We start from the raw sequence: 27,067 nt of genomic DNA, 5'->3' as shown, positions 1-27,067 counted from the left end.
ACCTTGTTAAGTACATTTTAATGTGCACTCCTTAAAAATGCTACAGCACATGCAGAGTAACAATACAAGTTGACAAGAATTACAAGCACGTACTGCCAAAGCTAAAGTCGGCAGCCCTTGCAGCCTGTAGGCCTTCTCGACCACTAATGCCAACACCTACATGAGCTGCTTGAATCATTTTGACATCGTTTCCACCATCACCAATTGCAAGTGTTCTATAATCGCAATTTTTCAATAATTCAACAAGCTGTGAATGTAAAATGAAAATGGCAGTCAGAACAGCAAACATATGTGTCATAAGAAGTGCAGCTTAAACAGTCTCTGACCCTGAGAGCTATGCTTTACAAGTGACCTAGGGGGGACATGAATGAAATTGAAGATTCAGACACTGAAACTAGTTAAGTGACAATGCAAAAGCATCATAAGAAAGTTCAAATAAACCTTTATCTTTTTATAGAATGAGAAACCCTTACTTGAGCTTTCTGTGCTGGTGTAACACGGCAACACACAGCAGTTTTTGCCAGCATAGAAAGCTCCAGGAATGAGTCATAATAATGGTTCAGTGCAATCTCCAGAGCCCATCCATCTATTACAAATGCAACATCCTGCATATAAAGTGCTTGCACATTATATGATTCTGCATTTCCAGATACGGAACTTAGTCACTGTTTTCAAAGCCTGCATCAAAATCCAAGTTAACTTAAAACAACCTTCATTTCTGTGCTTGTCATCCTCATGGTCCGCAAAACTCTTTCAAGGCTATTGGCAACATCATCCTCACTTTTCCCTTGGACATACAAGAGCTGTCCCTCTGGCTCTGCAATTTCAGATCAATTTTAGTGTTAATGTTTCATGCCTCTGCTGCAGAAAATTGTAACTGTAATGTCTTGTGACTATTAATTTTGCAGCGACAAGATGTATGGCACATTAATTAGTACAACAAAAACTACCATTTCAAAGAAACCACACCTAATTTATAACATCACTCTATTATGCTTTATGCTGATGATATTGTTCTGGTCTCTGAATCACAGGAGGGTATATAGCAACATCTCCACGCCCTTCATGACTTTTGTACATAGTGTGGATCGACAGTTAATCTTGGGAAAACCAAGATCCTGATATTCCACACATCAGCCCTAGTGAGGAGATCAATCTTCATCTTAGAAGCTGAACAAGTGGAGGTTGTGGACTCATATGTCTACTTAGGGATCACTTTCACTACATCTGCTGGGAGATTCACCATGGCACAAGTAGCGAGAGATTGACTCACACGAGGGTATCGAGCATTAGCCATGATGGAGATGGAGAGACACTGCCAGCAGGCATACTTCTAGAAGCCTCGCACACAGAGATGCTATTTGACACACTAGTCACACCAGCCATGATGTATGGTGCACCTATTTGGACCCCTAGATTGGCTACATACCTATGGACATAGATCGAGAGACCATAGATCGTCATTCTCTCACAGATGATCCACAGCAAACCATCAATACCACATGAGATTATTAGAGCTGAGTTTATTGCACCCCCCATGACGATGGAGACCCTTTTTCAAACCATCAGCTTCATACACAAAGTATGTGACATGCATTCAAACAAACTACCTAGGAGAGCCTTTGAGGCCTCTAGGCAATTAGCTCACATAGAACATGAGACTTCATGGTATGCAAGCGTCGAGTTGTGGCTTACATGATATGGAATTGACATGGATCATCTCCTCCCCTTTTAGTACAACCCTGAGTCCCCCTTCATACACCTCTCCCACACTCAGAGAAACTTGGTCATGTGGCAGGACCTTCACTAGTTGTACATATAGCATATATGGATTTTACCCAAGCTGCCCCTCTCCTTGAGATGTCATACTACAAAGACCACTTCATGAGGACTATCATGGATGGCTTCATTCAGAGACTGGGTTACCTAGATGTATACATGCCACATGAGAGGCGGGTAGCCATTGGCCATCTCAAGGGATCCTCTCACCAACTTGAGATCAAGACTAGGAAGGCAACCCACATCCCAAAGTTGAGTGTTTCTACGAATTATGCCAAGAGGTAGTGGAGAGCAAGGAGCACTACATCTACAAATGCAAAGCCTATAGCATAGCCCAAGCTAGATACCCCACACTATTTGGAGGATACACCTCCCTCAAACTAGTCATGAAGTCCCCACACTAGCACTACTTGGACCAATTCCTCATTGAGATTCAGAGGCTCCGCACATCACTACTGCAGGCTGGCACTACACAAAGAGGGCGTGTCAGTCACAGCTTATCGACTTCTTTTAGACAGTGAGACCACACACAACACCTACACAAAGAGGGGTGATAGTCCAGAGAGCTGAGGAGATCAGAGCAGCATGCCACCCACAGATACAAGGGTACTAGACACAAAGGCTACATCACTAAGAGATGAGGGAGATCCACCAACGGCATGAGCAGCTACAAACAGAATTGAGGGCCCAATCCAAATGCTACCCTCGTTCTATTCCACGATGTATGACATACTCTAACCACCAATCCTCACTAGGTGGAACTAGATATACGGATATCATACTACCTCATCCTCCCATTGTATCCCTATACGAGTACTCTTTTGCCTTGTACACCACCTTAGCTTGTTTTTACAGTATATCACTGATTTTTAGCACATCACACTATGATGTCGGGTGACAATCAGCATTGTACATGATTTTGTTGCATAGGGCGATTTTGGCCTCAGAAAGCATTAATCTTCTCTCTCTCTCTTTTTTTTTCCGTAAAAGGTAATTGTATTAATTACGAAAAAAGGTACAAGTTTACATGATTACAAGATACACGAGGGCCCTAGGCCAACGTGTGTAAAATCCCAGAACTAAGCCACGAAAAAGTTCCACAAGTCATGGCAAAGGCCCAGAGGAAATTGCCCTGTGCCAGGGAAGCAAGTCCTCCCGAGGGAGCAAGTCAGAGTGCCGAATGAGATCTATCTGCCAATGCAAGAGACCTTTAAGCCGAGCAATGTGTCTTGGTACATCAGAGGCCGAATCAAAAAGAAAGGCATTCCGCATGGTCCAAATGTGCCAACATACCCAGTATCTGAAAAAGTGGAATAAGATCTTCATATGCAACTGTGGCGGTGTGGGGTATTTTGGGCGCACAAAAACCCAATCGAAAGAGGTTAGCGAGGACCCCACCATTGCGCGCCAAACTTGTGACAAGAGTGACCAGATATTCTTGGCGAGGAGGCAAGAAATAAACCAGTGTCGGGCCGATTCCACAATAGTGGTACAGAAGAAACAATTGCCGTTAGAGATTCTCCGCTTGGAAAGGGCCGAGGCAAGAGGAAGACCACCAATCATCACTCGCCAAAGAAAGACCTTGCATTTGAAAGGTGTCTTATTCAACCAGCCCTCCATCACAGTTTCCTTCCACCATGACTGAGATTTCCGCAATCCCCATACAGTATTAGCTTTCACACAGCCATTGATTATCTTTAATGAGAAGATGATACACCTGATTAGCAGAGGCCTTTTCGAGACTCAACCGGCCTGCAAGGTCCCAGTCCTGCCAAGGACATCCACCGCCAGGGCAGGAAAGGGTTGCCTGCCCCGAAGCACTGACAAAAGCTGTTCCCACAAATCACGGTATCCGCGCGGGATCCTGAACAGTCTCCTGGCAGTACGAAAGGATGCGAAGACATTATGAGTGGTAAGGGTGGCATCCGCAACTGAAGTCACACCCAAGCGGGCCATGCGATTAAATCTTGGTCTGAGCTCATGTTTGTCTTCCCATGAAAGAAATCTCGAGACTGCCAACAATTCCAGTTGAAAGGAGTTAGTATGCAAGCGGTCCCCCAACACTGGATGCCAACGCGCCTTTTGGAGCACCACTTTCCAAGAGCTGACCAAATGCAGTAACAGAGAGGAGGAGGGACAGGAAAATCAAGAGTCTGCATTAAGGACATGCCACCAGGAGCACCGAAGACGTGTATTACCATGGCAAAGCCCGCTGTCCTCAAGAAAATAACGGGCTATAATGGTCCGCAAGTGGTAATCCACACACATAGCGCGAAAAAGGGACCAACGAAGAGCCAGCAGATGAGTTTCAGCATCCAAAATAGCTCCACCACCCAGGCGTTTGGGGGTACATGTATGTGACCATGAAATCCACGAAATACCGGCATGCAGTGAATCCTTCTTCCATAACATGAAACGAATGGGGCGAGTGAAAGCCTTCAAAGTAGTGGGAGTCCACGGCACCAAGGGCAAAAAATATGTGAGCATTGGTAGCATAATTATCTGAGCCACTTTGAGGCGGACATGGAATGGCCACGCTTGCGACTTCCAATACATAAACTTAGCTGCCAGTTTCTGTGAAATCCACTCCAGTAGTTCCTTTGGCCTAACATCAACCCCCAGTGGGTATCCAAGATGCCTGACAATGGAGCCACGGGAAACAACCTGGCCCTGCCAGCCCAATGACTGTAAATCCGACTCCGTGCAACTGAGAATGGCTGATTTGAAGGCATTGATGCGAAGACCAGAAGCATGACCAAAGAGCGTCCAAACATCTAATGCCTTGCGAATGTTGTCCTTGTCCGCACGCAAAATCATAAAGCTATCATCAGCCAGAGATTGGCTAATGAAGTGCTGTCCCAAAGGAAGAGACAATCCGTCTCTCTCTCTCTCTCTCTCTCTCTCTCTCTCTCTCTCTCTCCTCGTAATCAGGTGGCAACCCTAGTGGTAAGCCAATTGTTTCTATTAACCCACTGACTTGGGTTCAATTCTCCCTTGTGTAACACCTATACTAAGTGGTTGTGCAGGATGTAGGAGTTGAACCGAAGAACTTCTAATCGCCACCCTGTTCAACTTAGCCAACTGATCTCTCTCTCTCTCTCTCTCTCTCTCTCGGTAAGCCAATTGTTTCTATTAACCCACTGACTTGGGTTCAATTCTCCCTTGTGTAACACCTATACTAAGTGGTTGTGCAGGATGTAGGAGTTGAACCAAAGAACTTCTAATCGTTCAACTTAGCCAACTGATCTCTCTCTCTCTCTCTCTCTCTCTCTCTCTCTCTCTCTCTCTCTCTCACAAAATTACTTCACACCTGGGCCAACATATTCAAGTCTGAGACTTGTTGGTGTCTATCCTGCACTCCAGAGGAACTGCCTCTAGTAAATCCTGAAAAGCAAACCACTTCCCCTGAAAAGGTAACCTACAAGGAGGTTCTCCCCCAAGAAAGATGAGTCCTCTATCCAAGGGTATGTATGGCTGATTACTTTGATCACAATTAATGAATAGACATACAACTAGAAAAGAAAACGGAGCATAGGAGCAACACATTCATACAGGAAGGCCCCAACTCCTCACAAAGAAAGTGACAACTGCAGGAGTCTCACGAAGAAGGATTCTGCTTTGGTATTTGCTCCTAGCCAAACAGTGTCCCCGAGACAGCTCCAAATCCTTGATGTCTGAAGTATCTCGTTTTGGTCTATGCTCTTTTCTGTAGACAGAAGGACCTCAGTCCAACAATTCGAGATGTGCAGACATTCTTAGTATCTTACATTATCTGAGCTTTGCTCTAACATAAAAGCTGTTTTACATATAAAGTTCTGTGAAAATTGAAAAGCCTAAATTCAGAGTTGAAATCCCAAAAAATGAAAAGCTGAACACAGCAAGCATGGAAAGCAGCATATAATGCTGCCACAATCCATCCTCCTGTTGATTTGCCATCTACATTCATTGCTCTGAAAATATCAAAGCTCATGACCTATCACCAGCCCATGTCTCCATACATCCAGGTAGATGCACCCGCTATGCTGTATTCAAGTCTCACTAAAAGCATGGGTATGCTGTAATCACAATGCACTGAACACATGATCCCTAGGTCATTTGGATTAATTTCAAACGCTCAGATAGGATTATGGTACTTTGATGTCAGGTCCAATCACTGTTATGGTCTTCTCATGTAAACACCGTTCAATTACTATACTATGATGACAATTCTTACAGAAACTGCAATTAGCATAAGTTAAGGTTCAATCATATGTCCCTAAGACTCCTGCAATAAGAGACAGCAAACTGAAAATAATTAAATCAGTACAACAATGACTTATGATCAAAGAAGATTTCAAATTCGCTTAGATCACAGGGATGTCCTGCTAAAATGAACAAAATAGTGTAACAAAAGAAAGACACGTGCACACTCAGTAATATACCTGGTAGAACAAGGTTGCATGACAAGGCAATTTGCACTGCTGTATCGAGTTTGTCACCTGTGAGCATCCAGAAATTTATCCCTGCCTTCCTTAATGAAGATATTGCTTCTGGAACGCCTTCCTGAAATTACATTAATTGTCTTTGCTTTCCCAACCAGAACTTTTATTGAACGTTAGGCTGTGAAATGGTAAATGTGAAAGCTTAAAGAAACCTGTAGTTTATCCTCAATAGCTGAAACACCGAGTAAATCCAGGTTTCTTTCTAGCTGCTGGTAGACTTCAGCCATTTTCCACTGATAGTCTCATAAAAACAGGTAAAGGTTGGCTTTACAGAAGAAAAGGAAACTTCTTTTCAGAAATAAGTAGTGTAAGCTTCATACCTCACGATCTTGTATGGCAGTGCTTGCATCCTTGAACTTTTTTGACCAGTTGTTATAGTCCGCTTCTTCAAGATCTCGCCATCCAAGGCACATAGTTCTTAGCCCCATTTGGGCATAATGATCCACTGACTCAGCCACACGTTTTATCTGTTGACCTGCATATCATTAGGTCACTTCTTAACTCAATGCCAATATTTAAAATATCCTTCTAATCAAAAAGTAACACTTCCAACTATCGAAAAAAGGCCAACTCCAAGTATTTTAAAGACCCTTGAATTTCACTATCCACGGCAGAGGCATGACTTTGAATCAAGAAAAACCTGCATGTTCCCATTGTGTGCTTCTTCACATACATTAGAGAATTTATCACTTCAGGTATGCAAAACCAAAAGGAACTAATCAGCATACCACTCTGCAAAGATGGAAAGATTACTTCATCAGCTCCTTTTGTCAAGAGCATCAGCTTGCCACTTTCAACATCCCTTAAAACAACTGACATCCTCTTCCTATCAGATGTGAACTCCAAAACATCCAAGACTTCATATTGCAGCACATTTCCCCAAAGCTTCAAATCTGCACACAAGTCAAGTGAAAGAGCAAGAAGTTTACAGAAAATAACAAATCCTGTTTATACATTACACTGAAAGCAGCACATGCAGCATGATCTGCATGCTGCATGTGCAGGTATGCATGCAAATGGAACGTATGTGTCAATGCAAGCACATATGCACACTTTTTTATTGTGTTGCTACCGCATTTCAACTATAAAACACTGCATATTGTATGCAAGCAGGCACACACACACTCCCCTTCAAATGTTTGATGTGTCTGCAACCAATATATTAAGGAGGCAGCTAACACAGCCTTCTCTTAATCAAATTCCTCATGGATGTGATGCTTCTAGAACTTGTGTGCAAACATGCATCCCCACAACAAAGGCTACATAAATAGTTCAACATCACCATTGAATCAAGTAGTGATATTGAGGCCATACTTGTGTAAGGTCCTTGCAAAATCTATGAAAGTCATATGAGTTGATGACACACAACTCACAAGTAAAATAAAAGTAACGACTAAGGAACAGTATCATACATACACAGAAATCTTGTATCTTTGCCAAGCAGGACCACATTGAGCTTAGCAGCTGCACATACCAAAGCCTCCTCATCTTGAGATTGCGCTTTATAAGTAATTGACCCATTAAAACTGTGGCACACAATGCATCAGAGTCATTTGTCATTCTCCAAGTGCAAGCTGCTCTGCAGCTTGATGCCAAACGATTCATCAATGCAGTCATGCAAAAGTGTCACCAATCAGAGAAGCTAGAAGAGTCAGAGAATGCTGGATCAGATATTTTATATACACGAGAACTCAATTACAGCATACACTTACCTCTTGATGGGTACAACAGTGTTGCAAAGTGCCATCACTAACAAAAATTTGATGACATCAGGATTCATATCCAACACTGCACGTGCTAAATCTGGATCTGGGACACAAGTTGCAAATCAATGAATTGCTCAACTAGATTTATTTTCTTTCAATGATCAATTGTATGATCTGTGTATAGCATATTTTCAGCCTTCAAAGTAGGAAAAACAGGTGTATGGAATCAAGGTCTTACTCATATGCATAAGGTGAGTTTTGGACCAGCTGTATATAGACCAGAAACACTACAAAAGAAAGTTGTATAAAAGTCTACTCAAGGCAGTAATGGACAATAAGGTGAATAAATCCATCACATCTATCAGCACTGATACAGAGACAATGTAGCAACTTGTAACATACCCCCCTTGATTTCTTGACGGATAACGTTTTAGTAGTTGCCCAGAGTTTACCTTCTAACCGTCACTATGCGTACTCTAATCAGAATGATCGGATTTTGTCCGCATTTTGTCCGACCTGAAGGTTCCTAATTGACCTAACAATCACCTATCAACAACTAACTCACATCCGGAGGTGTCCTTTGAGAGGCTTCTTGTCCGGAAGGAGCGACTGCCATTAACCTTGGTTCATGGAGTACGTCGTCTTTTTCCAGTAGTAGACTAAGAATCTATGAAATCCCTCGCAGCGCTCTGGCACAACCGCCGTACCTTTCCCCTAAGATAACTTACAGTTCAAGTTCTGAGACCAAACCCTAAATAAATCAGCGAATCGGCCCTTCCTAGTGTTTGTTTTTTAGGAAACCTCTCGGCTAACCGAGACCACCTTGCCATAGGACTAGATTCGTCGGGAATCCATCCACCCACTTCCTTCTATGGAAGTTCTTATTTATCTAATTACCTACCACATTACGTGAAACATATAAAAACATCTTCATTAATTAAAATCCTTTTATGCACAATTGTTCATTTATGTAATTTACTCACGGACATACAATTAGAATAAAACAATTTCATCGATTATATTCCATAATGTGTGTTCTCCCGTCCATACAGGAGAAAAATTACAATTTCACGTGCTGCCTCATCCGGCGCATCTGCACGTCACCAAGATCAAATCCACCTATAGCTAACGTTTATAGGTGTCCCAAGTAGAACTCGGACCATACAAGTAGTTCCTAGGTGCGAAAAGGGATTTACTAGCCAGAGCCCCCCTGACACCCTATCTACCTCCTACTTAATACGATTCCTGTTGGGAGACCTCTCGCCATCGGACCGGTCCATGCTTCCGTGGCAGTAAAAACATCCCCTCTTGGTATGGGGATTCAACACCTATCCTTGGGGGAGTTATAGGCTCCTCAATTTTTATCTGTTCCAATATTTAATTCAATCAGAATCTAATCTAGAAGATCACAAACAAGATTGATGTCTGCAAGCAGTTATGACTTCAATCAATCATGCAACTTTCAAGTGATGCTTAATTCTAGTAGCAATCGACACTTGAGTTTCACATAATGAACTCTTCCCCTTGCAATTTTACTAAGGATATCTAGATTTTGGAGTCTCTAACTTCCCAGTTCTTGTAACCAAGTTTCTTGGCCTTAAGTCAATTTCTTCGACTTAAAGATATTTTCGATCTTTAAAATCTTCTATCAGAGCTTCTAGATTAAAACTGTATCCTTGGCTAGTTCCTTCAAGGTTTCATTCTTAGTAAATTCGTCTTAAATTCACTAGTCTTCTTTTCTATGGGGTTAACCTTAAAATTCCTCATCATTTATCTTGAGTTCTAGGTTTGCATAGTTCTCCTAACAATTTCTAGCTTATAAGATGTTCTTATCTTATTCCTATTGAATTTGAATATAAATTTTCTACGAAAAACTTGTGGTATCGCGATTGGTAAAGGGTTGTTATCCGCGCCCATGACTCCGTTAGTGACTCCCATGCTCGCAACTCCAACTGTTGCTTCCACGATAGTAGGGTCATTCGCGGATTCTGCTTTTAAATTCTTTTTCTTCGGGGCCATGACGGAAATATGATCCATAGAAGAAGAAGAAGAACATGGCAGTAATACCGGTTGGCAAGGGTGCAAGGCTCTCAATGATGATGATGGATATTGCACAATTCAATGGTGTAGGCCTCGCGGATGATTTTTCTTGCCTCATGGAGAGCAATACTTCACTCTCTCTAGTAGACGGAATAAAGACAAGAGTAGAGATATGATAGAATAGGATAGAGTTCTTCAATGTCTTCTCTTCTCGGATCAAAGTAGAAGAGGATGAGAGACCTTCAGCGTATCCCCTTCCTTGGATTGAACGGAATGACGTCTCTTCGCCTCGTGGAATAGAGTCTCCTCCTTCTCGATCAGCATCTCGTCCCGTCAGGATTGCTCTTGTCGCTCTTTCTAGTCATCCCCAAGCCCTCAATTTATAGTTTTGCAAGGGGGAGGGGTAGAAGAGAGGACACTTGCTTTTTTAGCAATTTTTCACTATTTTCATTTTTTTCTGCCGTGCAACTTGTTTGGATCATAACTTCGTCATATGAACTCAAATATAGTTGTCTGGATACTCAAAACGATCGAAACACATCTACTTGACAAGCCAATAGGCAAAATTGCGAAAATCCATCAAAAATAGGTGAAAATGTTGATTTTTGCAAATCGCATTATTATTATTCATCTTTTGTCTTGGATGACTTATTCCCTTCAAAATAAGTCACAGTATATATTTGGATCCATCCAAAGTGGAAATTAAGTCATCTAAACATGATACTAGAGATTTCAGACTATTCTAGTAAACCAATCCTACTTCCTGTAAATCTTGTAAAGATTCTACAGTTTTTTTCCATGTGTGGACGTGCAACACCACGTATACGCACCTTAAAATAAATAAGTAATGGGGACATTACACAACTTCAACATCTATAATTGTATGAGCAAAAGCACCAATGGTGTAGGTCAATCATGAGCAAGGATAGAACCTCATAGTATGAGGGACTACTAGCTGAAAAACTTGGACAACGGCTAAAAACACAACTAAAAGATAATGCATCTCAAGCTAAATGACTGGGTAACTGTCACATTTTAAGTTAAAGGCTGTTGCCAAACTCCCTTCAAGGCTGCTGGATGAAACTGGAAACTTGCAGCTACAACCTCATCCAAAGCAAAGATAACATCAATAGAAATAGTCTGTGACTGTAAGAAAGCTATATGAACTGGATGATCTCGAAGGCTCCGAAGGTCGCCTGCAGGATGCCTGCTTAAAAAAAGATCAATCCAAGGTTAGAGACGTCCACTTTGACTAGTCTGAATGATGGGGACAATAATGGCAAACTAAAACTAAAACTCGGGCTTCCATCTTCTCTAGACCATACAAAATTAAAAATGGTTGTTTGATCTAATAAAAATAAGGTCCAGCATGAACCATTACACAACATCCTGGCTAAAGATACTGGTTAGCTTTCTTGTTAGAGAGAGACACACCAAGCTACAGTACATGAGATTGCAACAACTATAAGTGAAAGTTCAAGCTGCTGCTCTAAAAGTAGCTTTGCTAGGATATCAATGCCACGTTGGCATTGATAATGCCAAGTAATGCTGAGAAGTTCTTTTGAAACCATGAAACCCTCCAAAACCCAAAGTTCAGAAAAAATTTCTACAATCGGCTTCTAAAAAAGAGAGAGAATGCAGATGGAAATCCCTAAATCTGCAAGATCTCCCTATGGATGGTGTCATGGGGACGTGGAATTTTAAGATGCTTTAATCTTGCCGATAACATTTTATTAAGATATTAATCAAATGTGCAAGGTTGTTTAGCACCTGTGATGCATATCGTAGTTATGCCAACTAGGCTTTGGGGGTCAAATGGTGTCAGTTTTGACCCTAAGATAGTTCTTTGGCCAATAAGTGTCAATGGTGACACTAGGGACAAGTATTAATTAATTAATTATTGCCAGTCTAAGGGTCAACAAAGGTTCAGGACCTCTCCAAGTTGCAAATGGCCTAGGCAACTTAATTATGAATGGTCACATTTAATTTTGGGCAGTGTCAAAAGGGCTGAAATAAATTTTCAGGATTATTTAATTTAGAAAATTAATCAAATGCCTGGATAATGCTGAAAAATGGGTTTAGAAAGCTGCCACTTGGCAAAAATGTCCTTGGAAACTGAGAAAACGTTTTTGGGGCTGGGGCTCAGTCATTCAGTTAGTTTATAGCTTGGAACAGAGAGAGAGGGGAAGGAGTTGGTCCATTTTCTAATCACAGAACAGCAATTTGCTGTAGAAGACAGCCATTTGGGGGGCTTAGTAGGCAAGGGACAACAAGGAGGCACCTTCCAAGGGCTGGCAACAGCATTGCTAATCAGGTGATAGCATTTTGGAGGTGTCTAGCAATAGATGACTACATTAAATGCAGGCTGGAGCATGCAACAAGCAGATTTTAGGGTTTTCTCGCAAAGAAAATTAAATTTCTCTCTCATCTTGGCTTTCTCTCACCTTCTTCAGTATTTTCTCAAAGATCTCATCATTACTTAGCCATTTGGAGCAGGTCTCAGCCATATTCGGTGGACAGTAGGAGGATTTCTGCTGTAAACCCTAAATTTCTACAAAAATTAGGGTTTAACAGCCACCTCGGGACCCATGCCAATAGAAGAAGGCATCATACACTAAAATCAGCACTTGAAATTCGTGGAAGTTACAAGGATTTCAGATCCCAACCCATCCATTGTAAATTGGGATAACATTTGGCCAATTGGTGGTTCCATTTGTGCAAGTCTTGGGTGAATATCAAGGGGCGAATTGCTTGCTGATTGTATGTACACCAAGGTACTTTTGGATCAGTAAAGGAGATTGTGGAATCTCAACTTGTACATTGTCCATTAGCAATCAAAGTTAAAGAAATAGCGAAAGGGGTGCCAATTTTGGGGCCAATCGGGTGTCTATTGTCCAAGATTGTTAAGGTAATGTGTGCATTTCAGTTTATGCTCAGTTATTAATTGTTGTAATTAAGTGCTTGATCAGGTTTTACCACCCTATCTGAAGAAGAAGGCTAGTTTCATGGTTCCATCTCTGAGATACCATCAATTCCCTCAAATTGGTGGACCGAAGACACCTGATTGAAAGTCAGAATCTTTGCTTTAGTGCTGAAATTATATTCAGCTGATCATTATACCACGAATGTCTTCATATAGTGAGATGGCATCAAGCAGGGATGATACCTCTCAATCTGAAAATTCACAAAGTGTTAAGGAAAAAGCAATGCCTGATCTTGGACAAGACGCAAAGCATGGATAGCAAGTTGATAATGTTGTTTTAGACCAAAATGTGGGTCCTTCTAGGTCTTCAAAAGCTGATGACCAACAAGAGCAAGAGAAATTTGATGACCTGTTTAAAGATCACTTGAGAACAATAGTTGAAATGTTTATGCAATTGGCAAATGATCCTCAGCTCATGCACTTTTCGAACCCTTAAAGGAAGGCAGCAAGGGCATGATGTTCCAAATGTTGATAGTCATCATAAGCAAAAGATGGCAATGGGGCAATTAATACATATGCAAAGCTAACTTGGAAGTGTCAATTAAATGTTTTTTGGACAGCAAGGCATACATGCAATTGTGGGATAGCCACGTTACTTTGGTGGTGGCACTAGTTTCCATGCTATGGTGGATCATAGACCGCATACAAGAATGTATAACACAACTCCTTATCATATGCAGCAACCAATGTGTAGTGTGCAAGGCCCAATGTATCCGAGTATGGCTGATAATATGCATAACCCCATGTATAACAATGTTACGATGATGCTAGGGCACAAACTGGTAAGTTTAACAATGCATATATGCAGCCCACTATGTTTGGGACTCATGGTATTAATGCCGGTTATACAAATGCTCCGTATAGTGTTGGTGGAAAAATGCATGCAATGTATAGGAAAATGTATCTTGGTATGCTTGGTAGTATGCAAATTCCTATACACAATCACATTGCCATGGTCCAAATAATGCAAATAAGAATCATGCCTAATGCACCTGGTGCTCATAGCATGTCAAATACACATGACGGGCCAGTCAATTGGATGCAATGTTGTATATTAGTTAAGTTGGAATTGCAACAATGTGAAAGTATAAAGCATCGCAATGCTCAAGGGGAATAAATGCCTACAATCTAGTGGAGATTTCAAGGCAAGTAAAGTTAGAGGTAAAGTTTCCTTATGCTTCTTGGTGAAGCTTCAACATCGTTTCACCAATAGATCCAAAGTGGATGGAAGAGGATAACTTGGCAGACCATCCTCAGTTGTTGCACCTTTACCTAGATGCCTTTTAGTTAGAGCCGACTTCAGTTCAAGCTCAGTCAGGTAGCACTTCCACTCCTTGAGTTGTGAATAGCTCTCATATGTAGTGGATCTTGAATGTATTAAGCATGCATCCAAGGTACTGTGTTGACAATATATCTATCATGAGGTCACTACTCAATGTACTAGTCATTGTGAGATGTATGCAAATGAGTATGGTTACTACTGCGGTTTTGAGACTATACTTTTGCATCAATTTGTGATCAGTTCATGATCACTTGGGCATGAGGATTTGCCTCAATTTTGAGATCGAATTCTGATCAGCCTTGGCTCAATTTTTTATCAATTTGAGAGCAGTTTATGGTCACTTTTGGGATCAATTTTTGCCTTAGTTACTAATCAGTTTGAGATCGCATTTGCAGCAATTTGTGATCAGTTCTCACATCAGCAAATGATCAGATTATACTCAGTTTTCAATGGTTTACAACTAGTTCCATGGATATCAGCATGTTAGTAAATGCCATTGACAATTTCAACCATGGTTTATGCTGAGAATATGCTTTATTATGGTTGTGAAGTCACAACAGTTGAGAAACATGAGTTATGGATGCATCCAATGGGTTTCTAGCAACAATTTTAGACTGATTTTTAGTTTTATGTTATGTATATGTTGGCTCGAAATTTTTAGCAAAATTTGGGGCATATAGCATGGTTACATAACAATGGCCAATGTTGTAATTGTGATGCCTTATGGAAATTCCAATGCACTATGCTTTTCCTTTGACACAATGCAATGCAACTTTCAAGGGGGAGATCTATCACGAGGACGTAAAATTTTAAGATGCTTTAATCTTGTCAATAAGATTTGATTAAAATATTAATCAAATGCGCAAGGTTGTTTAGCACATGTGATGCTCATCGTAGTTATGCCAGCTAGGATTTGGGGGTCACTTGGTGTTAGATTTGACCCTAGGACACTTATTTGGCCAGTAAGTGTCAATGGTGACACTAGAGACTAGCATTAATTAATTAATTAATGTCAATCTAAGGGTCAACAGAGCTTGGGGACCACTTCAAGTTGCAAATGGTCTAGCCAATTTAATTATGGATGAGCACATTTAATTTTGGGAAGGGTCAGAAGGGCTGAAATTAATTTTTAGGATTATTTAATTTTGAAAATTAACTAAATAGTTGGATTGCTTTAAAAATGGGTTTAAAAGTCTACCACTAGGCAAAAATGTCCATGTAAACTAAGAAAATGTTTTTGGGAGCTGGGTCTCAACCATTCAATTAGTTTACAACTTGGGAGAGAGAGGGCCGTTTTCACTTCTACTGCTGCCGTCGTGACTGTAAATCTCCTTCTGCTGCTGTGTTTGCAGATGTTCTCTCCTCTGTCTATCTGTCACATTGATCCAGCTGTCCACAACTCTGTTTGCTGCTGCCAAACACCTACACACGCTGCCTTGCTGCGTTTTAGGATCCATCAGAGTACAACAAACATCTCCAACTCAGACTCTCTGGCCCCAGTCCTTCAGACACGGGAGTTTGGAGGTCAGTATTCCTTCACTGCATAGTGTGTTTTCTGCATGAGCGTTGCATTCTATTCAGATCCATTCAGTTCCCTGTTCTCTATGTTCATTGTCTTGGAGTTACCATAACCCTAACTTTGTTCTATTATCAGTTTGTGCTTTGTCATACGATTGTGTTTGAGTTTTCTATGTTAGGGCATATACCACACTAAAGAGAGGACTTGGATTAAAGAGAGCACTCATAACACTTTTCTTGGAAGATTAGAGTGGTTGACCCTTGTTCAGCATGAGAAGTTACCATACACAGACCTGATCCAACCACCTGTAGAATCGAGAGATGAAGATATCCAAGGAGACCATTTCAGAGATTACACTAGGACCTAGGAGCGTGGCTTTTCATAGAGGCCTCCACATGTTCCCTTTTTGCAAACATACTACTAGGCTGGGGAGGAGAATTAGATGAGCAGGATCAAACCAATTCTGATGGCCTCAAAGTATTGGCATAGACAAGGAAGTTCTCTATTTTGTTATCGCATTTCTAGAGTAGATTGAATAATAGCTTTACAGTAAGGAATATTTTGTTGTTCCTTTGCCTCATTGCACATACAAGCTTAACACTATGTTCCTGACTTGAGTATGGCAAAGTTCCAATAATAAGAAACACAGTAAAAAATCACAACCACATGGCACACATTGCCAATAACAGCAACCATGTGACCAATGTAGTGCTCAACAAAAAGAGTTAACCAGATACAATTAGAATTGGGCTGTCAAAATTCTTCACTCTGACATAAACTGGTTTGGAAAGATCCAAAAATGCCAGCTGTAAAACTATTTCCTTTAAAATGAGCAATCAAGACAGACCATCAAGCAACTGAGTTGCTAAAGATGATGCCTTCTGCTAAGTGAAGTGGTCGCCAAACAAATACTACTCACATTAACTTTCTCTACCCACAGTATAATACAGATAGAGATAAATGATTCTCTCTCTCTGCTTGCAGTACTGCTTACTGGTCACACAGAGCTTAGTTTTTGGTGATCCACATAACAAAGGCATACACAAAACATCTCCAAATGAACTTATTATAAACAGTTGATATTTGCACAAAGAAAGTCATCAGCTTCAAATAATAGCTATTAAGCAATACCTGACAGTACATCACCTGTCTCATTTCCATAGCGTACACCCTTGATGCAGCAGGCCTTGAAAACCATCACGTTGTCAGTCAGTGTACCCGTCTTGTCTGTCAATATGAACTCAATTTGCCCCAGATCTTCACTGATTGCTGTACTGTATGAATAACATCACATAGTGTCATAATCAGTAAGAAACAGGTTAACACATGCACACATGATAGCACAAACAAGCATTTACACTAACTCCTTAAAGATTCTTCCAAACTCTTAGGAGGCTGCATGAAGTAAAGAGCAGTGAAGAGTTATCAAAGATCCAATACGCAGCTTTTAATCTCCACCAATACACAATTCAACTGACAACCCTGCATACCCTCCTAGAGAAGACCTTCCAAATCTAATCGCCTGGCATGAACCCTTTGACACTAAGTTTCCTGAAAGGGCCTCACTATGATCTACAGTGAAAATTAACTTGATGCCCAGGGCATAGTCCAATCTCTGTCAAATGCTGGTTTGCTATTCTATCTTCGCCTGGGGGTTCTAGATAATTTATTCAGCATAGATTGGAGCACGGCCCCATGCATCATCTTAGTTCAAGAGCTCTACATCCCATGTGAACACTCTCCTAGGTCCCACTCTTAAATAATCGTAAGTGCGACCCGCCCCCCAAAAAGTACAAAGCCTCCACTCATGAACGTCCTGCCAGGCAATGCAGGGATCTAGCTTTCATAACATCTGCAGATTAATGAAATTCATCCTCGTCCACAGAAGGTCAGGGAAGGCTGGATCCACTCATGAACGTCCTGCCAGGCAATGCAGGGATCTAGCTTTCATAACATCTGCAGATTAATGAAATTCATCCTCATCCACAGAAGGTCAGGGAAGGCTGGATCCTCCTGCCCTCTGTCCACCACCTGTCCACCACCACCCTCCTGAACTGCAATGGAAGTATCTTGGGGGCTGCAAATGAGCACGCCTTCCACCTATACTGGGTCACCCAGCAGGTATGATCTATTAAGTATATCCATCTCTTGACATCTCGTCACCATATTCACTTTCTCATCACCATATTCACTTATATATGTTTCCTCTTGTCAACCATGGCCATTTCTTGACAATCTCAACCTATTGGATTACAACTTCTAGTTTGCATAATGAGCCTAGTACATGGAATTTAATTGAGATTTTCATAACAACTTGCAAAAACTGCTGCAATTGCTAAAACTGGCCAAATTAAATAATCAAAAACTCTTTCTAGGTCAAAACAAAAGGCACCGAACAGAAGGTGCTGGAGCATGGGACAAGATATTAACTTTTTTTTTGTTTAAAGCGCTGGTCCTATCTAATGAACAAAAGTTTAGGTTCTTATTAGCTATTACTGCATGAATAGCCTGTGGCTATGGTGAAATTGGGAGCTTGAAAACCAAAACTGATGCTTAGCACCTCCCAACCCGTAACCATAGACAATCTAAATATTGATTGCAATGGAACACCAAGGAAATTGAATGCAAAAGCAAAGCTAAAATGCAGAAAAATGGACAGCAGCCACATGCAACTTACTTTGCAACCACTGCTGGTGTGTCTGTCTTCTCATCATACATTTGGGAATCCCAGTCAATAAACTTCGCATACAGACCTTTAACAAGGTCCAGGGAAACCTGAAAATCATCAAAGCCTGGATCATCTAAACAGCAATTACACACAAAAGAGGCATAAAAAAGCACCGTGGCTACCATACAGAGTTGATAGAATAACTGAAACTGATTGGTAAGCAAATAAGGCTCTCTTAAGTAATAACAACAATTAACCAAAATATGTTTCTTTTCCAAACTCACCTCAAAGGATAGCTTCCATCAAGCAAAAAATATTCATGAGAGAATTCAATACAAATGTCTAGTTGTCCTGCATCCATGAAATGGCAGAATTGGTCACATGTGGGCAAGTATCACAGCAGGTCAGGCAAAAATGGTGAGATGGCAGGTCGTCAGGATTTGATGACATGGTAAAATTTGGGACTGACTACCCAAACAGACTCAATATAGTTCAACCAGATTGGCTAGGCCTATTTAAGGCAATTCAGTATGCAGTTGACATCATCATCTTCAGTTGATTCTGCAGTCATTCAACAATAGCGAGCAAGAGAGTTTGTGCATCAAGGCGAGCAACAGCATTCATGTTTGATCTGGGCTGTACATCGCAGCGAGCAAGAGAGTTAATGTTTGATCTTGGATGTTTGAGACTATGCAGCTACATCTCTGATCATGGCTGTCCAGAAGACAGTCCTCTCAGAGTTCAAAACATGTGAGAGTGTAGGATTGCAATCAGGCCTGGATGATGCATGGATTAGCTATTGGCAGCCTTTAGTGTTGTACACATCCATATTACAGCTGTAATATACAAATCATTTCTGCCTGCATTTATGCTCAAAATGAAGAGCACGCCAAGAATTACAAGTCTAAGCAATCACAGAGCTGATTCTATGCAGTTTTCAGTCCTTTGTTTTACACTAAACAAAACAGTTCTGGTTCAAACAGCAAGTATTCACAGTTAATCTCTACATATTAAATGCCCACATGCTATTCAGGTAAGTCACATGGTTATGTTGGTGCTTGGCATTGTTGTTCATGCACAGATATGCTTATGTTGAGCTTTACATCTTGGATTTGAGCTCAGTTGGTTACATTTGGGTAGTGGTTTTTTGCTCCAATTATTTCCACTTGCATGCTTGAAGACTTATTAAAGGTTTATGCTCCCAGATGTATACATGATGTATTTTGGGCACCTAGATGCTATGAGCTCTATCATTAAGCTTCCTTTGCTATTTTGATACTTCAAGTTTGCTCCACTAGGAGTACTTGGTATTTTCTTTGCAGAGCTAGGTTCATTTGAGTCAATGGGAGACTCTCTTATGCTCTTTTGGTTTATGCATATATTGTCACTACAGATGTTTATGCTCGTAAGCTGATTTGCACACCTTGTACAGCTTATTGTTAGTGGGTTGTCAGAGGTGGATACATGTTTGGCATGCATTGTGGTATGCATCTATGTACCTAACACCTTGGATGCTTTGACAGTTTTTAGTACTTGATGGTTTATGCTACACTGGTAGTTGCATTGTACATCATGGTTGCTACCTAGGTCTTCCTGGCAATGGAAGCCTATTCCTTTGCATGTTTGCCTATAGTTACATGTTCATTTACTACAGTTTTATGGACAACCATGCTGAAAATCTATTTTGCATAGCTATTTTTGAGAGTAGTCACTTGTCTTTAGCACTCTAGTGCCTATTGTTTATGGACAACTATATACTCTTTGCTTCCCCACTTCTTGCCCTCGCTTTTGGCTCAGTTTTGGGGCTATTTTGCTATAATTACAGCAGCCCATACTCTTCACTTTGCAGTCCTTTCCAGACATAATGGCAGGTACTTCCAATGCATCAAATGATAGTGCTATTTTCAACATCAAGAAGTTGGATAGTAATAACTTCCAATATTGGAAGACGCAAATATGCCAGGTATTGGTGCAAAATCAGGTTAGGCCATTAAAAACCAAGGGCATCAAGCCAAAAATTGGGATAAAGATGATTCGGATAAGCTTGATGAGTTATACAAGTCCACAACCGTATAGTCTTTGTCTAATCAGGGGTACTCCAATGTTATTTCAATTGAGGGTGGTATATATTGATTTATGGTAAAAGATATGTGATCTTTATGACAAGCAAAGTCCTACCTCACAATTGTATCGGTTGAAAAAACTTGTGGACCTTTGCACGAAGGACACTTCTATCTCTACTCACTTGAATGATTTCCACTCTACTTTCAGCCAGCTTATTTCGCAAGGCATTCAATTTAAGGATAATATAAAGTTTTTGTTCTTGCTTGTCACACTACTAGAGTCATGGGATACATTCCATACTGCTACGAGTATTGATCCTCCTGAAGATGGCTTTAAATGCAATGACGTAGAGAGTGATTTACTTACACAAGAAGTGAACAAGAAGAATATCGATGTAGCCAATACTTCTCATGCACTTACAGTTAGAGGTAGAAATGGTGGAAATGGAAACAATAACCATGGTAGAGACTCATAGCCGAACAGGGGCAAGTCTCAGTCTTGTGGGCGATCACATAGTAAGTCCCGCGATCATAAATCCTCTTTGACATATCATTATTGTGGGCAACAAGGTCACATTAGCCCGCAATGCCATAAATTGTGCAATGATAGGCGCAATGAAAAAGGTAAAGAGAAAGTGCAAGATAATGACAAATCTTCTAATGATCATAGCATTGTTCCGAAGTCTAGTGTTAAGATAGAAGCGATAAATGTCTTAGAGTATGTTGAGCTAAAATAAGCATTACATGCTGAATTAGCCTCTTAATTAATTAAATCCCTAATTTGGTGTGCGGTTCAAGAGATTTCTAAAATGGTGCACAGTATGAGGTCCCAAAACTTTCTATAAATAGGCTAGCTACCCTCCATTCAGCCTCAAACTCATTTTGCAGGTTTCAAGTGCTATATCTCTGTTGCCCACACCCCGTTCGCGGAGGACATCGTGGTCATGCTGAGAACGAGCAGAAGAAGAGAGAGCACACACGTCAATCAAAGTGCAGCAAGAGTTTAGTGAACAGTGAGTATGAGAGTGAGAGTCGACGGATAGGTGTGTACCAGTGTGGTACACACAAAGAATAAAGAATGTATTTATACTTAGGGTACGGTACACTTACACCTGCTAGGGTGAGTTCACATGTGTAAAGTAATATATATACACGGGAGAGCATAAGGGGCCTTTACACCCAACAACCTCCCACTTAACCGTCCTAAGTGAACCTTTAACCAACTCCCACAAGTCTAATGCAATGCTCATGTTGAGCCTTTGCACAAGACTTTTAGTGAGGATATCTGTAGGATTATCCTGTGATTTGATCTTAGTTAGTGTGACTAGACCATCATCCAGAACCTATCTGATAAAATGATACCAAACATCAATATGTTTGGTACATGCATGAAACATGGCATTCTTAGCCAAGCATACAACACTCTGGCTATCACATCCAAGTACAAGTGTTTTGGTGGGCAGCGCAAAATCCTTGACCAAACGACCAAGCCAAACAGCTTTTTTTGAAGCTTCAGTGGCTGAAATATATTCAGTCTCAATGGTAGAGAGTGCTACTATCTTTTGCAATCTAGAGCACCAAGAAACTGCTCCACCAATCAAGGTTAATATGTACCCGCTAGTAGACTTGCAAGTATCCAAGTCACCTACCATGTCAACATCGCAATACCCCTGCAAATCTAACATACCCTTTCCATAGCAAATACGTTTTCTTTGTGTGCCCTTAAGGTACCATAAGATGCATTTCACTGCTTCCCAATGTGCTTTGCCAAGATTTGACATAAACCTGCTCACAACTCCCACTGCATGAGCAATGTCACGTCTAGTGGCAACCATAGCATACATGAGTGAGCCACAAGCTGAAGCATAAGAAACACCCTTCATAGAGGTGGCTGCCTTATCATCTTTTGGGTAATCTACTTTGCTAAGCTTAAGATATGGTATTAAAGGAACACCAAGAGGCTTAGCATCTGCCATAGAAAAACCATCAAGTACTTTGCTAATGTACTTTTCTTGTGAGAGAAATAAGAGTTGTTGCTCTCTATCTCTTGTCACACGCATGCCTAAAATGTGTTCAGCTGCATCCAAATCCTTCATGGAAAAGGTTGATTTCAGTTGTCTTTTCAATGTATTAATTTGGCTTGTATGCTTACCAGCAATAAGCATATCATCCACATAATACACAAGTATAATAAGGCTTCCATCATCAACCTTCTTAACATATAAGCAATGATCTGCACTACTTGTTTTAAACCCATGTGAAAGTATGAAGGCATCAAACTTTTTATACCATTGTCTAGGAGCTTGTTTCAAACCATACAAGCTTCTCTTAAGCTTACATAACAAATGCTCCTTTCCTTGTATAACTTCGGGTTGTTTCATGTACAACTCTTCTTCCAAATCACCATGCAGGAATGAAGTTCTAACATCCATCTGATCAAGTTCAAGATCCATAGATGCTGCAATGGCAAATAATACTCAAAGAGTAGTCATTTTGGCGACAAGAGAAAACACTTCCTGAAAATCAGTGTCCTCTTTTTGTGTATATCCTTAGCCACAAGTATGGCTTTGTATTTGGGTTTGCAATCCACACATTTGATTTTATAGACCCGTTTGTTAGGAATGGCTTTCCTATCCTTGGGCAATGTAGCCAAATCCCAAGTATCATTCTGATACAATGACTTCATTTCTTCCTATATATCTAGCTTCCACTTTTTCTTCAGTTCACATGATAAAGCCTCTTTATACATAAGAGGCTCACCTTCATCTGTGAGCAAAATGCAGAAAATGCAGTCCAAAGAGGGATCAAACCTTTGTATAGGTCTTCTGACACATGTAGACCTTCTTACCCAATGATCTATGTTATCAGGTAATAAATCCACATCCAAAGGAATGTCAATGACCTGATTATTTGGCTGCTGACCTGCATGTTCAGGTTGTTGTAATACAATTTTAGGCTCCAGTAATTCATTTTCAGCATACCGATTTTGTTACCCTAGCTGATTTTCAGCATCCCCTTGCTGCCCATTTTCATATGGCTCAATGATGATACGCTGATTATCATACTCAGTATCAAAAGGAGCTGAATTTTCAATGGCTGATGGTTGTTCAAGAGATTGATCATGCTAAAATTTCACCTTCTTTTTGTTTGAGTCATTAGATGTGACATTATTCAGCAACTTTGACTCATTAAATACCATATCCCAGCTGCATAGCACCTTTTTTTTGCTTGAAACCTAAACTCTATAGCCCATTTCGCCCTCATCTCCATAACCCATAAAGATACCTTTATGAGATTTCATGTCAAGTTTGGTTCTACTATCAACAAGCACGTGTACATAGCATTCGCAGTCAAAGACTCTTAAGTGATCATATGAAGCAGATTTGCCAAATCAAACCTCTTCAAGAATGCCACTTTCAAGTGTACGATGTGGAGATCGGTTGCAAATATGCACCGCGGTTTTAAGTGCCTCCCCCCAAAATAATTACGGGAGATTAGTTGTAGACAGCATGCACCAAAACTTCTCACATAACGTGTGATTCATTCGCTCAACCACACCATTACATGACGGATTATAAGGAGCGGTAAGCTCCCTCTCCCCTGTTATCTGTTCTTATGCATTTTAATTTTAAACCCTTTGAGTGCTACCAAATACATAAAACATTTTAAAAGCATCCAATGCCTCACTTTTCTGCTTAAGCAAGTAAATCCATAGCTTTCTAGAATGGTTATCAATAAAAGACAAAATAATGGAAACCACTATGAGTTTTTATTGGCATGGTGCATACATCAAAATGGACTAAATCCAAGATACATGCTTTTCTAGAGGCTCCATGAAAGTATGGACTCTTTACATGATTACCCAAAACACAGTCATCACAAAAGTCAAGCTTTGAGTTTTTCACATCAACTCTTCTAAGTGAAGAAAGTGCTTACAAACCCTCATGTGTGACTAAACTTCAGCAACTGCAACAAACTTTTCAAAAAGTGCCTTGCAATAGAGATAATAGAGTCTCCTTTTTACCACCTCTAGTGATTAGCATAGACCCTTTCTATATCTTCCACATTCCACCACCAAAAGTAGTGAAGTAACGTTTGTTGTCTAGCTGCCCAACAGAAAGCAAGCTCTTCTTGATGCCATGTACATACCTAATATCATGAAGGATCAATTCGTGACTATTTTCAAAAGCCAAGTGTATGGTGCCCATTCCTTCAATATCACATGCATGATTGTTACCAAGGTATACTTTTCCAAGTTTACCTTCTGCATAAGAAGAAAAACACTCCAAAGATGGAGTTACATGAAATGAAGCATTGCTATCAACAACCCACGACTATGACAAACCATCATGAACTGACAACACGGCATCTATCACATCCATTTTAGTGATATACATGTCCTCCACTGTCATAGCATATGGACTTGAAGATGCAACCAGGAAATCAACATCTTTATCCTCTTCTATCTCCTCAATAACAACACTAGATACCACATTTACTTTTTATGTCTCCTTAAGGATAGAGTTGTCATCCTTTTGCCTTTTGCATTAGCCTACTTCTTGTGTTCTTGTTCCCTTTTAAAGTACCTGCAATCGGGCTTTTTATGCCCTTTGCGACCACATTGATAACAAGCTACATCTTGTTGTTTTTCTTTGCTTTTGTTGTGATTTTTGTTCTTATTTGCAGCATTAGATCTTTTTTCAGTTCTTCCTCTTACATTGTAGACTGATCCACTGTTTTCCCCACTTCCCTTGCATCTAATCTCTTCATTGAGAATAGAACCACGCACACCATGAAATGTCAAGTTGGGGTTATTGCTCAATGACACAACCAATGCTTCCCATGAATCAGGCAAGGCCATGAACAAGAATATAGCCCTCAATTTAGGATCAAAAGCTAGCAAGCCTGCATCCTATAAACTGACTCAAATTACCAATGAAAGCATTGAAATGCTCTGAGGCAGGGTTCAGACTCATCAAGCTTCAAGTTGACCAACTTTCGCATGAGATGTATCTGGTTGACAGGAGTTGTATTCTCATAAGTAGCCTTGAGTTTCTCCCAAACTACATAGGCAGTATCAAGCCCCTTTATATCGGCCGCCTGCCGTCTGCCCCAACCCCACGTGCTCAGTGAGGTCCCGTCGACTAGTTGCATGTCTGCCACAGTCTCGTAGCCTGTTAGCTACCTCTCGTCTGGTCCCTGTTGCTCGCGTGTTACCTGGGCCTGGCAACTATCACTGTCCCATCGACCTAGATCCTATGGCCACCTACAGCTGTCAACTTGGAAACCTTGGCCTTTAATAAGGAAGCCCTTCACAAGAAGCAAGAACAATAAGAGAGCAAGATGACTTCGAACACATTCACCACATCATCATAATGCTCCTGAGCCTAGCATGTCGAGACACACGATGTTGTGGACTTCACAGCTTGCCCCTCCATCCAACATGGCCAATGACTTTGAATACAAATTCACCACATCATCATAATGCTCTCAAGCCTAGCACATCATAATGCTCCCAAGCCTAGCACATCAAGACATGCGATGGAGTGGGTTTCACAGCTTGCTCCTCCATCCAACATGGCCATGGAGACTTCGAACTACCATGGAGTCCATAGACCATACAAAATTTCACAAGCCGAAAAAAACCTCATTCTCTTATATCTAGCTCAACAGCAAATTGAAGGTAAATCTAAGTTTTTCCCTTTAGATTCAGTGCACCAGCCTAATGATTTTCCAAGAAGCACGGAAGTTCCACAAAGGACTGATCACCCTTATATGGAAGTTGGCATGGAGTACAAGCCATTTTCTGCTCCACCATCATTCACTCCTTGTCAGGTACACATAGTACTTCTCAATCTTTTGATTTTACTCCCTCTTTTCTACAAGATATTGGAGATTCTCATGATGAAGGAACTATTTATACCAAGCACTGGTACATTAGCCCTGAAGAGGATAGGTATTTTAAATTGCACTCAAGAAAAGATAAACAAAAATTGCAAAAATCTACGGTGAGTGCTCCATCTTTTCCTTTAATTTTTTCATCTCATGGTCAATGTAATTTTGGTGATGCATCTATTTTTTCATTTGCATTTAATGGACAAAAGGAATCTAACACTTTTCCAAAACTCAAATGACAAATCCATCTAATCTCCCACCCATTAGTTCCACTGCACCTTCCTTTCAAGCTCCATTAAGTGCACCACACATGTCTTCTCATATCACACCCGCTTCTCACATCACACCGGGGGGGTTCTTCACCCATAGACACGCCTTTTAGGACCTTGTCTTTTTCCTAGCTGGGGTCGTGTCCACATAATGGAGATTCATCCTTCCATCCCCACACTTTGAGGTTTTTCACGGCTTGGGAATGCCATCCCACCACCACCAAGTGTGGATTAATTGGTATCATAGTTTGCGTCCATGGCATTACCTAGTGGGTCTTCTAGTCATTTTGTTATGCCCCAGCCATCTACTGGACAGCGCTTACGTGTCCTCCTCCCTCCACCTTCACTGGCACTTTATGGAAATATTCATGTTCTAGTACCT

The 27,067-nt window shown here is 40.8% G+C and overlaps 1 protein-coding gene across 8 annotated transcripts in view; it reads right to left on the bottom strand.

Moving 5' to 3' along the window:
• Positions 1-27,067, bottom strand: part of ALA2 (aminophospholipid ATPase 2) — a 120,915-nt gene that overhangs the window by 25,826 nt on the left and 68,022 nt on the right. For 5 of the 8 annotated variants that reach the window (XR_015692417.1, XR_015692418.1, XM_087688184.1 and 2 more), the window contains 11 exons: positions 18,468-18,565; positions 16,922-17,064; positions 7,973-8,069; positions 7,677-7,786; positions 6,989-7,153; positions 6,581-6,735; positions 6,413-6,493; positions 6,201-6,321; positions 711-817; positions 474-605; positions 94-247 (listed from right to left, as the gene is read on the bottom strand). Coding sequence is in view for 6 of the 8 variants with exons in the window: in XM_087688184.1 (XP_087544310.1) it covers positions 94-247; positions 474-605; positions 711-817; positions 6,201-6,321; positions 6,413-6,493; positions 6,581-6,735; positions 6,989-7,153; positions 7,677-7,786; positions 7,973-8,069; positions 16,922-17,064; positions 18,468-18,565 (1,363 nt within the window). In the remaining 2 variants the exon portion in view is untranslated. The remainder of the gene's footprint in view (positions 1-93; positions 248-473; positions 606-710; positions 818-6,200; positions 6,322-6,412; positions 6,494-6,580; positions 6,736-6,988; positions 7,154-7,676; positions 7,787-7,972; positions 8,070-16,921; positions 17,065-18,467; positions 18,566-27,067) is intronic. The other 3 variants (XM_087688181.1, XM_087688183.1, XM_087688182.1) reach the window with 3 other exon arrangements.

This window comes from Lygodium microphyllum, chromosome 11 (assembly GCF_053477565.2).
Source record: "Lygodium microphyllum isolate KBCC chromosome 11, Lygodium_microphyllum_v1.1.10, whole genome shotgun sequence".
NCBI lineage: Eukaryota > Viridiplantae > Streptophyta > Polypodiopsida > Schizaeales > Lygodiaceae > Lygodium > Lygodium microphyllum.
This window is presented reverse-complemented; position numbering and strand designations above follow the sequence as displayed.